Source organism: Acanthaster planci, linkage group LG06 (assembly GCF_054643075.1).
Source record: "Acanthaster planci isolate LZ-2023a linkage group LG06, COTS_SCS, whole genome shotgun sequence".
Taxonomy (NCBI): Eukaryota; Metazoa; Echinodermata; class Asteroidea; order Valvatida; family Acanthasteridae; genus Acanthaster; species Acanthaster planci.
The window spans coordinates 736178-750993 of NC_141782.1; the positions used below are offsets into that span (position 1 = coordinate 736178).

At 43.7% G+C, this 14816-nt stretch overlaps 2 protein-coding genes across 3 annotated transcripts; both read right to left on the reverse strand.

The window, feature by feature from the left end:
• Nucleotides 1-837: 837 nt before the first annotated feature.
• On the reverse strand, nucleotides 838-7818 carry LOC110974854 (alkaline phosphatase-like). Its single transcript, XM_087137560.1, has 10 exons — nucleotides 7598-7818; nucleotides 7092-7172; nucleotides 6188-6420; nucleotides 5299-5473; nucleotides 4893-5053; nucleotides 4126-4324; nucleotides 3419-3550; nucleotides 2828-3019; nucleotides 2216-2365; nucleotides 838-1719 (listed from the first exon to the last, which is right to left on the reverse strand). Exons 1-10 carry the CDS (start codon nucleotides 7668-7670, stop codon nucleotides 1529-1531), a joined length of 1587 nt encoding a protein of 528 aa, XP_086993686.1. The 5' UTR covers nucleotides 7671-7818; the 3' UTR covers nucleotides 838-1528.
• Nucleotides 7819-8968: 1150 nt separating this feature from the next.
• Nucleotides 8969-14695, reverse strand: LOC110974796 (alkaline phosphatase-like). 2 transcript variants are annotated; one of them, XM_022226678.2, is made up of 9 exons: nucleotides 14512-14695; nucleotides 13843-14075; nucleotides 13410-13587; nucleotides 12749-12918; nucleotides 11662-11866; nucleotides 11082-11222; nucleotides 10616-10804; nucleotides 9985-10116; nucleotides 8969-9652 (listed from the first exon to the last, which is right to left on the reverse strand). In XM_022226678.2, the coding sequence occupies exons 1-9, from the start codon at nucleotides 14645-14647 to the stop codon at nucleotides 9327-9329; spliced, it is 1710 nt and encodes a 569-aa protein (XP_022082370.2). In that variant the 5' UTR covers nucleotides 14648-14695; the 3' UTR covers nucleotides 8969-9326. The 2 variants fall into 2 exon arrangements, with proteins under 2 accessions (XP_022082370.2, XP_086993685.1); XM_087137559.1 differs by lacking the exon at nucleotides 14512-14695 and adding an exon at nucleotides 14335-14448.
• Between the last annotated feature and the right edge of the window lie 121 nt (nucleotides 14696-14816).

Below are 14816 nucleotides of genomic sequence, written 5' to 3' on the forward strand. Positions count from 1 at the left end.
TTGCACAGATTTCAGGACACAAATACTGTTTTCTATAAGATCTTACAGGGAGTTGTTTTCATAATGAATGTTTCCACAAAGGATAAATTCAGTCGGTATTTTATCTGGCTTTAAGTTAACGAACTTGTAGATCACAACGCTTATTTTCACTGTGAATGGTTTTTGTCGACAGGGATACAAGATGGGGAAGGGAACTAATTATCCGTCGTGTTTTCCTTGAAGCCTCGTAATTTGCTGACTCATTGCTGAAGTTTACAACAAAGAGAAAAAAAAACAAGAAAAGGCCGTCTGCGTATGGTTTGGATCATCTTGTGAATCACTGGCACCAAATCCCTAACGTTTGAGTTCTGAAAAGAATGACTGAGATCGTGAACACTTGATGACAAAATATTGTTGTTATGAGCGAATTCTTAGGGTCTTAAGCGTCTCAGTCCTTTTATTGCAAGGCTCTGATTAGAACAAATTCGGCTGTCCGAGCGGCCTTGTTTTAATGAGAGTTGACTGCCACGTCCGCACGCAGTATGAAGTAGAAGGCGCTCGAGAGCACGTGTTCCAGCTTGAAAATCAGGCCGTATTACTTGGGAATGACATAGGTTCCGTTGCCATGGCAACCGACCGACTCCTCTCTCATCCATGGAGCGCAAAACCGCGCCGGGCGCATCGCGTATGCGCGATAACCATAGTTGTGTCTCATCTCCCGCGTGCCTGGCTTTTTTATTTATGCATTTTTCAGTGATATTTTGTGGTCTAGTTTCATCGGATGGTCGTTTTAATACTCAAATAATTCAGTCTCTTCTTACTTGTGGTATTATTAACAAACCGACTGCATGATAGGAGTGGTGATTGCTGACATTTTAATGTCCAGTTCATGATATTAACAGTAGCGCATTACAAATTAAGTTTTTAAAAATGGCTATGGGTTAAACAGTTTTTAACCACACCCACGAAGTTTTTACACTTTGACTTAAATCCTGTAATAATTTTACCTTCCAAGTTAAATACACTGATAAATCCAAGGTCAAGAACATCATTAACTTCATCGAACATAAATACAAAATCCAACTTTTCACGATGGGGGTTTTCACAGGTTATGATTGTAGTGCTGTGAAAAATTTACAACTGTATAACAAATGTTCTCTAAGGAATACAAAAGTGAAGCTGCATAATTGGTGTAAAACGCGTATCTTAATGTGCTTGGGAAGAGATATTGGTCTCATCAACCTTGAAGGCTTCAATTCGATAGATGTTTTCCTGTTTGATTCGTGATATGTACATTCGTGAATGTAGAATTGACATTTTGAAACTACTGTGTTTAACACGGCTGATGATAAAATCGTTTTCCAAATTTTGGCTTCGTAACTGGTTTGGTTTCAGAAGAGACCCATGTTCCTCAACAGAAATTAATTTCCCGTTCTGTAAATGCGGCCTGAATATTTATTAGTGTAGATAATTATGATACTGAAGCTGGACTCGGAGTTAATTTGGAAAATCAGCCTGCAATCGTGTTGGATATTAGCCGATATCAGATCTAGCATCCCGTACGTGTCTTGTATCTTCCCAGGCAGGCGCCATACGTCATCAGCGTATTGATGTAGCTCTGTTCGTGAACACCTTGGGCCAGGTGAGCGTGCGGACCGCTGGCGAAAATCTGCACGTCCTCCCCACCGTTTGTCTCTTCAGCTAAGGGGACCAGAGACTGGGCCTGGTAGTCCAGATCCTCTGCTCAGAAAGAGAGGGAAAAAAATCGACATGATTGCTCAGCTTTGGTGCGGGATTACTTCAACCCCTCGTCACCTCTACAAAATGAATCTTTGCTGCAAGATCGCGAGTGGTTTTGATTTCCATATGCAGCTGCTGCAGCAGGATATTTTAATTAAAAGTGCGCAAGATATTACTTGCTGTCTGTGGCTTATACTGATTAAACGCTTCCTTTGGAAAGTTTTACCTTCTTTTTGTTACAACTCGCGTGAAACAGGCCTCTTGCCTGCGATCGATCTTCCTGTTTTTCTTGTGGTTTTATAGCACTTTGTTGAGTTGTTTTGTTTGTCTTGTCTTTTGTTGTTGATAGCGTTCTGTTGTTCTTTTTTGTTTGTTTTGTTATTTTTTGTTATTGTTTAGTTTGGTTTGGTTTAAGGCTTTTCAAACTTGGACTGGGAAGAAACAGCTTCCAAAAAGTTTCCAGCAGTCTATCTATTCTTTCCAATCAAAACCTCACCTGTGTCAATGTCATCGATGATGGGTCGACCACCTTTTTCTACGAAGCTTTTTTGTACTTCTACGGCTGACGGGCCATTCGCGTATCCGAACGTAGTGTACGATCTGCCGTCACTGAGCTGCGCAAACTCTTCTTTTGCGTACACCTTCCCTGTTGGTGAAGGAGAGCAATCTTACATCTATTCTCAAATGCTACAGGAGGCGTTACTCATAATGAGGCCAGAATAAACGGGGACATTTCCATCAGCGACGAAGATTTTTTTAGCTCACTGGACGAGCGACAGTGTTCTTATTGGTGGCAACCATTGCTTTTATTATACGACAGCAGTGCAAGCGAAAAAGTTGCTTTTGCGGAAGTCTGCTCTTTTTACACATAACAGCCAGTCCTTAAGTAAAATCAACGTGACTTCAAAACTGCTTCGAGGAGGTAGGCCCACATTCGCCCATAGCTGAGGATCCTTTTGTCCGGGGAGATCTCACAGTACAAAGTTGCTTTTAGCCGCCTTTAAAACAACAACAGCGCCACCATGCTTTAAAAAGTGGAGAAGACGCCACGCTGGATGGTACACAAATCTACCTGGCGACTTTTGCAGTCGAGATCAAGGGTCCTTACCCAGAACGTTTTGACCTCTGCAGGGGTACCCAGCCATGGTCATGGTATGGCCATGGTCGGCTGTGACAATGACCATGGTGTCCAGGTCGCTTGTCATAGACACGACCTTCTCGACGGCCTTGTCCATAGCAAGGGTTTCATGAAGAGCACGCCCCACTTTGTTCTGGCGATGACCGGTGTCGATATGCGCTCCTGGTGGTAGGTGAAAAAACTAGTACTTTTAGTTTAACCCTCTTCAGTTTGACTTAAAATTTGAAAGCATTTGCTTGCGCAAAGGTACCAGGAATTCTTTCCAAAGTAAAAGTGACTTATGTAAATGAAACGAAATGCTATTACAAAGACCCTATGTACATAATTTATACTTTGGTTATAATTCATGTATTATTTTAAATTATAGTGGTAAAGTGTCTTGCCTGGGGACACGCGGTGATAAAATCAACCCACACAATTAGTTTAGATCCTGACCTCAGAGAAACAGATCACAGGGCCGTTTACATGCACGCTACAGGCTCAAACTTTACTTATGTTGCCCACAAACCCACCACACTCCCCGTGACTGTTTGGATAGGAAATTCTAAAATGTGTACAAACCTTCTACCAGAAGGAGGTAGTTTTGATTTTTGTTTTGGAGTAGCTGGAGTGCTTTTTCCACCATCTCGGAGAGGCTGGGTTCTTTCACCGACCGGCCCTCGTTGTAAGACATGTCTAGCCTGCTGAAAAGCCCTATGAGAAAGACCAGAGTTTGGTTCTTTCAACCACAGTGGCAACCTTAATAAGGGCGTTTCACAATAGTGCGCCTCCAAGAGTTTGCAACGCGTTGACCAATCACAATGTGCGAAATCTGGCGACCCAGATGCGCGTTTGGAAAGGGTCGACAGATTTCGCGCGTTGTGATTGGTCAAGGCATTGCAAACTCTTGGAGCGCACTATTGTGAATCGCCCGTATTGGAACTCGTTACTGAGACTGGCACGAGCATTGTAGAGAGGTGGCACGTGCGCGTTACATGCCGACTCAACCAATAGGGTATTGTGACTTGCCGAATACACACGCGCGTCTAGTTTAAGCAATCGCGCGTGAGCCTCATGCCACCATTGATCTCCAATGGATGCCACCCATCCTCGACTCCATGGGCTGCATGCACGTTCCTTCACTAAGATCGTGCAAGGCATGGTGGGAACCAACATGGTGCGGCAAGATCATACCCATGGGAACGAGGTTAAGTGCTACCCGTCTCATAGGGTTAGTCTACATCACAGCCGTTCCGTTTATTTCTATTCAGTTCTGTGTCCCTTCTTACCGAGCACGTAATCAGTGGATGTACTGAGAGACTGCAGGGCTGCCTTGTCGGTGACGTAAGCCATACTCCCTAGTTTGCCGTACTTTGTCTTCCAAGCCTCGATGAGGTCAGCATCTCTGCGACCTCCTGTGACGCCAGAGTCGGCCGGGTCTGGCTGGTCATCCATCATGAAGTAATACCTACCACCTCCCAGAGCAACCTTGCGGGAAACATACGATTGGTCATTACTCACGATAGAATGAAACAGATCTTCTTCCCAAAGCTGCTGCTAGATTAAAGCTGAGATGTATCTGTAATGGATGAATGGATTAGCTGAAATGACACGTTGTTTCACACAGTGCAGTTTCTGAAAAGGTGACGTACTTCCGTGTCTACTCAAAGGGTAGATACCGGCAGGAAATCAACGCCCTCCGACCACAACCATCAACATCGAAATGAATCGTGCTTTTCTCAAGACGACCAGCTTAACGTGTGCACGTGCTTAATTTCGCGAGTGCCGATTTTTTCAAATAATTTTTTGGGGTTTCTAGTAATTCACACATCGATGGAGTGAAGTTGGCGTCCTTTAAATTTTCATCCAAAATTTACCCCTCTCAAAATTGATTTATGAAATGTACCGGTAGGTCTACTGTAAAATTCACCACGCAAGTTTTAATACATTTACGATCAAGTAATAGGCCTACCTAACTTTACAGACCATAGGAAACACTTCCTTCTAACTTTAATTTGCCACTCTTTATGTAGAACGCGAGTCGGAGTTGTCTTACGTCAATTTCTACGCCATCACCCACGAACTGTTTGGCGATGTCGTCCACGGCACAACCAGTGGGCGATTCTAGTTTCCATTCGGCGTCGGGGCTGTGAGCGTAGGCGGCCGCTGGCGTGTTGCCCACTATGGCGGCAGTTGTCACAATACCGGTGCTCCAACCTTTAATGCACAAAATCCCATTTTAGGAAAATTTAACATCTCTCTTTGTCCAGCATTGATTCTTCCACGCTCTGTGGTGGGGGAGGTATGTGTTGTTTTTTATCGTGAATTTGCATCAGCAGTTTGCACGGCAACATTGGTAGGGTGTCAAGCACTGCACCTTAATGGAAATCTATTCCAAATGAACGGATTTTCTCTGATAGCATTCCTTTGAAGGGTTTAGTTTTGGCAGAAGACAAGCCCACCTGCTTCTTTTGCTTCGGTGAGGATGGACTTGACTTCGTTGCCTGCTGCCGAGGAGCAGTCCCCGGGCACCGCAGCGCCGCTCAGACCTAACACCCGGCTCTTCGTTTTCACGCCGGTCAAGATGGCCGTTGCCGTGCTGGCACAGTCCGGCACTTGCATGTCCACGTTGTAGGTCTTTTGGGAAAAGAGATTTCACATTATCACCTTAGGTTGGAAATAATTTGTATAAATTTGCAGAGTACAAGTTTAAAGCAGGGGTTTATGTCTTCCCGTTTGGAGAGAAATGGCATCTGGTGGCACGAAGACTTAATTCACGGGTGGAAATTTTAAGTGGAACCCCAAAGCTGTACTGATCGATGAGTTCTATGAATAAGCAGAAATTACAGAATGTGAGTATTTGACACGGATTTTTGCAAAAAGTGCCAGAAATGTACAAGTTTTTGCAAATGGACTAGTAATAGAATCCGAGTCCTGTTGGAAATGTTTGGACATCTCCAGCAAATCCTAAGATTTTTTGTCAAAATAGCAAGCTTACATTCTACTGTCTAACTTCATTACTTGTAACTCATAATCCAACGTGTTTGTCCACAATGAGCCTCGAACTGCACCTATCAACGTAGCAACTTTCTTAGCTCCTTTGCTTGGAACTGTACTAAACTGAACTTCACTGGTACACGAACGGATACGAAATGCACGCTTTCGCATCGCTACAAAGAACATGAACATAATAGCTCTTTTCAACCGATGAGGGGGTGCTTCTGTTCACGGAAGATAGTGTTTCCGTATTTTCTTCAACAAAGCATGTGCTTTAAAGAACGCCAGTCTCGCTGTGTCCTCTATCACACATGAATGCATTATAAAATCTGCTCTCAAATCCCAAAATCTGACCTTAGACATTCCGACGTATGGGAACTTCTCAAAGGACAGGAAGCCCTCTTCCCCGGGCATATCGTTCTTCTGCCCCTTCAGGATCCTGGCTCCGACTACGGTCGGTATGCTCATGCCGTCCCCGATGAACAGGACGATGCTCTTGGCCGTGTTTTTGTTCAGGTTTTCCCCGAGCTTGATGGCATTCTTCATGGTTTCCCTGGCCTGCTTCCTCCAGTAGTCTGGCTTGGCAGCTGTGTTTGGATGGTGGAGAATTTAGCGATTTAGTTCTCCTTTAGCTTGAGACGGATTCTGTTCTTATCACGAAACAACGCACATCGTCAGTCAGTGGGACGAAGTTATTTTTGCTGTTTTTCATTTCTTTTTAATACTTATAAGTGCTTTTTATTTCTTCAAATCAATTTGTAGGACATGTAAGAAAATAAAAATGCTTTAAGAAGACCTTCTAACAAGGTTCTCGGAATCCAGCAAACAGAAAGTTACAGTTTGTAAGGTCAACTTTTGTGTGCTATATTTAGATGTCCACGTTTATTTCAAATAGGTTCCGTACCGTCGTAGACACAGGTTGAGTTCTCTGTAATTTTGAACGGTGGACTCAATTTTATCCACCAAGAATTGAACTTCAGATTTTATTGATTCAAAAAATCCCTTTCCTTAGAAGTGAGAATTACCACTCCTCGAAAAGGGTATTCTCTCACAAAGGCAGGAGCCTTGTATGGGAATGTGATTTTATCAATCGTAATTGCAGCAAGCGATTACTGGTTCATCATAACCACCTTAAGATGACTAGTTTCAAGGTAGGAAACACACCTAGCATTCTAGAGATATGAAAAGGGGGCACACGACGTCTGGATATGATAGTTAAAGAATTGAATTCGGGTATCCCCCCATGATGTCATCTTACCTTCAACTGCTACGTCCTTAAGGTTTTTCTCAAACGCTGGTGTACGTGGTTTGTTAATGTTTACGTCACATGTGCCGGAGTCTTTGTTCACATGCAAGCACCAAGAAAGAAAGAAAACATTTTTTGTAGATCTGGGCTGAAAACCTTTCTTTGACAAAAACCAATCGAGAAATATTTATGCAATTACAGGTTTTTCGACAGGCTGAGCAAAATTCGACTACATACAATTTTAAAAATGTAGTCCATTTGTTTTCTAAAATGGCTTTAAAATCATGAACTGTGCCTTTACCAACGTGTAGAGAGGGCTCTTTTCAAATTAATTGGATCAGTGAGACCGGGGAAAAAGTCAGAATTTGTAAAGTGATGCGCCGATGAATGAACACTGTCCAACTAAGCTCGCGCATCTTTCTAAACTGTGCTACCAGTTATGTAAATGTACTTCATACGTGGTAAAACATCATTTAGGAAAAAAAGAGTAATAAACGGTTCATTTGAACCTAGCCTACCTGCTCCCAGAACGATCGTCAGCTTGCAAGTTGCAACTAAGCACACCAGCACAAACACAGCCTTGGACGCCATGTCTATACTTCACTGCCGACACACGATAGCGACCAAACTTTGGGCACGATTGGCTCTGGAGGTACTCTGCCCGCGGGCACTCTGGTCCTTGTTTCAGTCCCCTTATCTGTTGACAACCTAAGCGGTTCTACAGCCGAGCCGCAATCCTGTACCCAATTCGTATTTAGATTGAGTGGAAGTTCAAGTAGTTTGACGATAATACTTTGAGACGCGTCATTTGTGGGAGGGGCCATAAGTAGGCACCACTGCGCATGTCTGTGCCAATCTCCGGACTTTGAGCTCGCGCGAAACAAGTTTTGTAGCACTAACGGATTTTATGAACGTTCCTTTCCGCTGTCAGTCTTCGAAAATGGCAGTAAGCTACCAACCAAGGTCACTACATGCATTGATGCCCATATGCCAGCTGTGCATGAGTTCATGAACGTTCGTTTCAGTCGTCTGTCTTCGAAAATGGCACAAATCCCCCCCCCACAGCCAAGGTCACTACCCGCATATGAGTTCATTTCATTTTCATATCATTGGGGATTTACAGTGCGAATAGGCCTGCATTGATAAAAAAAATAGCCGCACTTATGAAATTGCAATCAGCGTCCTGCAATGCAAAAAAATGGATTTTTAGTAGAGGTAGAAACACTCCCACGTCACTTTAAACTGCTTTGTTGCTTTTTTACCGCCCTCTGTTGGTGCCCTCCTGAACAGCCAATAAGCTTCAAAACCTTGCAAGGCAATGCACGTCGACCATTACAAACCGATGCAATACTTAGAAAGTCGTAGTCCCCACGCAGACCCATTAAGATAAAAGTAGATAAACTGATAAACCATCACCATCATCCAAGCCAGCTGTCAAAGAGGTATTTATCGTTGTTGAGCCTGTCAGAATTGCAGGATAAATATCGTCATCCGCTGTCGTGAAAGCCGCCAGGGGAAATTAATCATATCCAAACTCTTTGTATTATATTATATAGGCGTTTGGAACCATACAAGTTGCAACCGGATATTTCAGACTGTTTTAAAGACGATTACGGAGATGGCTGATGTGGGTCCACTTATATAGTCGCTCACTTATGGAATTAGCAGTGATGGGCATGTGACGTTTTTCCCACATCATAACATGCAAAGTCCATGAAGTTGTTACACAAAAACACTAGGAAACGTTCCAAGATTACGGTAGAATTTTAGCGACCAATACGATATTATGGCACTATAAGGGACACTTCTATAGAAGATCTACACTTTAAAATACATCAATGGAAACACACTCGTCTTCGAGTACGAACATTGTAGGAATCATGTGAATATTTCAGGTGAACTGAAATTATTAGGTTTTATTTCCCCTTGTCAAACATTTCGCATTTCAATTTTACACAAAATCAACAACGAAATAGAAAAGTAGAAAGGCTTTAATTTATTTTGAAGAACTGAGAATAGTGACAAAAAGCTATTAACTTATGACTACTTTCATAAATAATTTACATTTGCAATTGGTCTGTTTTCTGTTCTGCCTGTGACGCAACGTTTTTATGTAAAATGTGGCTTCTAAAAATAATAAAAGAACAATATTTTGACGCTTGATTTACCAAAGAAGGGGGAGGATTCAATAAACAAGCCATATGGTAATAAAGTTCGTTTATGGTGGAAACTGTACCATTCTTTATCCTACTTTGTAAAATTTATCAGTTGGTGGTTTAAAAACTGAACTGCTGCAACTGAAATTGCAGCGAGCCCCGGTACTCCCCCTGGAACCGCGCATGCGCTAGTGGGGGTTGTTTCCGGCACGCCCACCGTAGGGTCCGCCGTGTGGCATCGGTTGTGGTAGTCTCCAATGCAGGCTGCGTACTGCATGACGTGCATTATGTAATGCTGCTCGTGCACCGTGTGGAACAGGTGAGACATGGGGCCACGGGCGAAGATCGCTACGTCTTCACCGCCGTGCGACTCGAACAAGGATAAGACCAGAGACTGCTGGGTGTACTTGGGGCCAGCTGAACAGAAAAAGAGCAACACATTCTTCAGTGGAATTAGGAAGGAAGGAAGATAGACCCAACTTCGATGTTCTGGCAAGGATAAGAGTTCTATCTGGTTAGGACGTACTCTTTCTTTGCCTAGTCTACCAAGACTTCTGGCCGAGCCAGGCTGGGTTAGGCGTTGTATATAGATTAGTTAGGATGACATTGGGTCGGGTTGAAATGTAAATACTGTTGACAGTAAGCTTAGGGGTAGATTGTTTCAAGTTAACCTAATAATATCGATAACATAAACCTTAATGGCACACATCTTGAGTTTGTCGATGAGTTACTAAGATCTTACACCTTACCTGTGTTAACATTCGTTATATTCGGGCGTTCGCCTGTTCCAGTCAGTGAGCTGCTGACTAAATAGCTAAACGGTCCGTTGGCATAGCCAAGCGTTGTATATGGTAACCCGCGATCGTCAGAAAATATCTTATCTGAAAAAAATAAAGGAAGCATACTTCTTAGATTTGGTGTGAGGATGGGCAAATAGGTATGCGACAATACGTGCTCTAACTCTTCGGTCCTTAAAAATGAACCAATGAACTTCGACGATGAAGAGCACTTTTCATAAATGAATTTTTAGTGAGTATATCTCTACGTCATACTTCTCGATCTTTCTAAAAGTGACTGTTGTCCGGCCACCTTGTTTGTGGAGTTTCTAGAGTTTCTCTTTGGGAGTGCTAGTTTCCTCCCACATTTTGCCAGTTAGATATCCATTCCACGATTCTCTTTTGGTTTTAGGATGTACCCAGTCAAGACGTAGACCCAGGGTCATTTGTCATTAAAGTCATTCTGTTTTGCTGTAAAGTCGTTTGTTCACTGACTACGGCGCTGTGCCGCTAACACATCTCAACTTGGAGCAGTGAAAGCGAAATTAGGGTGGGAGAGAGCGCATGGATAGAAGACTGGAAAAGGGCGAAAAGGCCGACGCACCCAAAATCTTGTGGCCTCGGGGTGGGTATCCGGCAATGGACAGCGTGTGTCCGTGATCGGCAGTCTGCACTATCAAAGTGTCGTCTCCGGTTAGCTCCAGTGACCTGTGGACAGCTTCGTCCAGAGCTATGGTGTCCGTTAAGGCATCGTAGCCCGTGTTAAGATGGTTGCCGTGGTCTATCCGACCACCTGAACGAAGGAAGAGATTGTAGAAGAGTTTGTGGTTTTATGAGCGGTTTCGCTGGTCGATTGCAATCGCCTGTACCGTGGTTGGTTTGTCTATCAGTCAGTTATTGATTGTCTGTCTGTCGGTCAGTCTTTCAGTGGGTTCGTTGGTCGTGTTGTTGGTTAGCGCATCGGATGGTCATTCGATCGTTGGTCGAATGATTTGTAGGTCTGTGTCGGTTGAACGATTATGGTCAATTTGTTTTATTTTACCTTTATTAAGACCAATGATTATACAGACCTTCGACAAAAAGAAAGAATCTGTTATTCTTTCGCTGGAGAATTCTAATCGCCTTTTCGGTCATCTCAGCGATGCTTGGCTCGCCGGCAACATCTTGAGGTCTATCGGCCGCAAAATGCATGTGGTTAAAGTCAAAAAGTCCTGGACAGAAGAAAGAGGTGCACAATTGGAATGAATTTACGAAGAAGGACTATTGCAATCCATTCTGCCAGAAAAAAATGAACACCTTTCAGTATTCAAGTAATGCCGATGGAAAATCCTGACAACAGGAACGATGGGCAGAATAGTTGAATACTTGATTGTTTTGTATTGATCAGTCAGAGAATAGTGAACTTATTCAGGACTGCGCCCTCCTCGGCATGGGCGTTGTTTTCAACGAAGAAATTGACTGGAAGGAACAAAACTCAGTCACGCTGTTTGGACTGTTAGCTTTCAAAGGACAGTGATCACCACTCTATTCTTGGTTGTACGCTTAGATCTAGCACGTCACCTCACGATCTTCCAGTGGGCCCATAAAGACGTCTTTTTAATACTGGGCCGTCTAAGCTTTTGGTCATTTTGAATAAACGGTCGACTGTACCGAGGAGATAGTCGGTGGTCCACGGGTCGACTCGGTCAAACTCCGCCTGATTCCACACGTATTCGGCCGTTCCTTTTTGGCGGTATCTCGCCTTCCACTCGTCGATCAGATTGCGCCCGTCTGTCCTTATGCCTGAGAGAGTGGTGACCTCCGGGTCCTGAGTGGTGTTCGGTGTAAACATGCCCCTACCGCCGCCCATGACGACCTGAATATAGACAGGATGTACAGTTAGTACTTTGTCAGTGGATTGAGGGAACAATGTCCTAACTCCTAAGCACCCAACCAACCGGCACAAGCACCCTTACATTTTGTATCCTTGTGGGGAATTCCTTTGTTCTCTTGTAGTAAAAAATTAGTGTGTGAAGCACGGATTTCTGCGAGTGTTTATTGTGCCTTGTGGGGGTACCAGAACGATGGAAAGTACCCCACGAGGAGCATTCGTTGTTCTTATGGGGGTACTAAAATGGTACCCCATAAAAAATTCACGAAACTGATCTTTAGAAATTACTCAAAATAGGGACTTTTCAAAGTGTACTTGCCCGTCGCAAATTGAGATTTTTTTATATAAGGGACGTTCAATTGAAATTTCGGCCAAGGGAAATGAATCAGGACTAAATGGAACTAGTGTAATCATTGGTCTTTAAAAAAAATCAAGGGGTAAACAAAGGCACCCGTGTTCGCCCCTATCAAACTTCCGAACTCCAGGTTTCATTGATGTAAACGTGGCATTTTTTTCTTGAAAGGACAGTGAGTAGGCCTTTACCTGTGCTTCGATGTTCATGTCAGTTCCATTTCATCGTCATCAAAAATAATCCGGAAAACATACGAAAGGCCAATGAGACAGACCTTGACCTGACCATGATTATTCTAGCCTTGTGGTAGACCCCTTGCGTATCACTAGTCAATCCATAAACATGGATGGATGATTTGGGATCTTTCTGATCCAGGCCTCACCCTGGCAGCCATCTTGAAGGGCAGGCTTGTGAAATAAGACGAAACAAAGGTCTCTCATTTCCATTCCATGCAGGACTCTCCTTCAAGAAAGCTTCTTGATGGACTAGACCTGTTCCACTTCCACTCTGCTTACATCGATATCGAAGTCGGACTCGATGAGTTGGAGGGCTATGTCCGTGCACCCAGCGGGCCGTTCTTCAGCCGGCACACTCGCCTCCCAGTTCCGCTCCGGTGTGTGCGCGTAGGCCGCTGCCGGCGTTGCGTGGGTAATACTGGTCGTCGTTACCACGCCCACGGCCATTCCTGGAGTGGAAACACCCATTGTGCTATTGGAAAAATAGTCACTCCTCCCTTAGAAAGCAGAATAAAATCTGACAAGATGCGTCAAAAAATTCTTTGCTTAATAACGTCTTTCGGGTCTTACTTAGCTGTTTTTTCTAAAAATCATTCATTTACCGATGAGGTGATAAATTCATTGGAAACGCGCTAGTCATTCACAGAAATCAACCCATAGATATACATGGATCTGCTAATATTTCACAAGACAACTAAGGACGACCTTATAATGTTGAGTAACAAGCATAATGATTTGTACCAAAGGGCGTTTTTAATCGGGGGATCTGTGACAGATTAAATTTAGTTCCAAAATTAGCAAGAATTGTATCTATAATTACACTGATATTGACTTTTTAATGTATCCAGCCATTAACTGTTTATCCATGTCCGGATGCTTTCTCCTTTCCTTAAACTCCTTACAGCCCTTTGAGTAAGGCCTTTTCGCCATCAACTTATACCTGCTTCCTTGGCTAATTTCAAGATAGAGTCGACTCCATGGGACATCGTGGTTGGCTGGCACATGGTAGCATTGGCCCCAGCGTCCAATCCCACCAGTCGTCTCTTGGTCTTGACACCGCTCAGGTAAGCTGTGGCAGTCCCTGCTGAGTCGGATACCTGGGAGTTCGTGTTGTATGTCTGAATGGCAAATGAAGATGACACCAGATCATTTTAGTACCAATGCAATCGAGACCGTTTTTACTATAGAATATATCCCATCAAACCCCCACAGATCGTGGTATATATACCTGTACATAAATCGCTTGAAACGCCCACAAAATTAAATCGATTTTGCCCACAGGCTTGTTTAAATAGGCCTAATTGCACCCTCCATTTCTTAGCCTTGAAGCGACTTTCAATGAACGCGTAGTATGTTGTACTTCAAAAATATACCTTTGAGTATCCCAAATGGGGGAACTGCTCGAAGGAAAATATAGTCTCCTCTCCAGGCTTTCCTTGCTGCTGCCCCTTGAAGATCCGTGCAGCAGTCAGGGTAGGAACGCTGAGACCGTCCCCGATGAACAGTATGACGGCCTCGGCGCGGTTAGTGTTGTGCTCGGTGGCCCTGATGGCAGCTACAAGTTCGTCATGGCCTTCGGTCTTCCAAAACAGTGGATTACTTTCATCTGTGAAGGAAAATGAAAGCATTGTAGAGGCAGAATTGTTCTTGACGATGGGGTTACTGCATGAGGCACTGCACTTTGAAGTGAACAATAATGTTTCTTACAGAATGCCCAAACACATTTCTTCTTAAATTCATACTCTGGCCAAGACAGAAGCCTCAACGACATCTAATGTTTTTTTTATCATTCTGCTCAATCAAAGAAAAGAACTTTTTATTTAGTAGGGCGAAGAGCTTCCAAACATTTCCTAATCACTTTTTACCGTCTTCATGATCCGCCCTCATTCATTTGGCAGATTCCACATCCATGACAACTTATTCCATTGACAGTACACACAAATATGTGTTCGAACCGAAGATGGCCAATAGTGCACTTTATGCCAAGGTAGACAAGTTCGTCAAAATACACGTCAAAGATTGGTATCCAAGAGGTAACTCACCCTGGCCACTGCTCTGCCGTACAACGACCGCCAAAGCAAACCACAAAACCAACCAACTGGTAACAAGTCTTCTGTTGGTGTCGGCTTCCATCATTACCGTTCTACAGGCATGCGTAACCGTAGGAGTAAATTCCATAGACACACTGAGCAGCTCAACTCAAGGGTCGATGAGAATCAAATGAGGTCAAAATCTGTGCTCGTCTCGGCAGTGGAATGTTACGAGCGACTACATTACAACCTGGCAAAACCCGACCCTTGGACATGTTTCCAGGCAACGCGTTTTTTTTTTAAAGTTTAGGACAAAT

What these genes read in the sequence shown, in the direction of transcription:
- LOC110974796 (XM_022226678.2), bottom strand. Translation starts at nt 14,647, where the DNA reads ATGGAATTTACTCCTACGGTTACGCATGCCTGTAGAACGGTAATGATG. An exon ending in CCCATTTGGGATACTCAAAG is followed by an intron (nt 13,588 to 13,842) that starts GTATATTTTTGA and finishes TTTGCCATTCAG; the next exon opens with ACATACAACACGAACTCCCA. An exon ending in GACCACCGACTATCTCCTCG is followed by an intron (nt 11,223 to 11,661) that starts GTACAGTCGACC and finishes TCTTCTGTCCAG; the next exon opens with GACTTTTTGACTTTAACCAC.
- LOC110974854 (XM_087137560.1), bottom strand. Translation starts at nt 7,670, where the DNA reads ATGGCGTCCAAGGCTGTGTTTGTGCTGGTGTGCTTAGTTGCAACTTGC. An exon ending in GTGATGGCGTAGAAATTGAC is followed by an intron (nt 4,325 to 4,892) that starts GTAAGACAACTC and finishes GTTTCCCGCAAG; the next exon opens with GTTGCTCTGGGAGGTGGTAG. An exon ending in ATCCACTGATTACGTGCTCG is followed by an intron (nt 3,551 to 4,125) that starts GTAAGAAGGGAC and finishes TCTTTCTCATAG; the next exon opens with GGCTTTTCAGCAGGCTAGAC.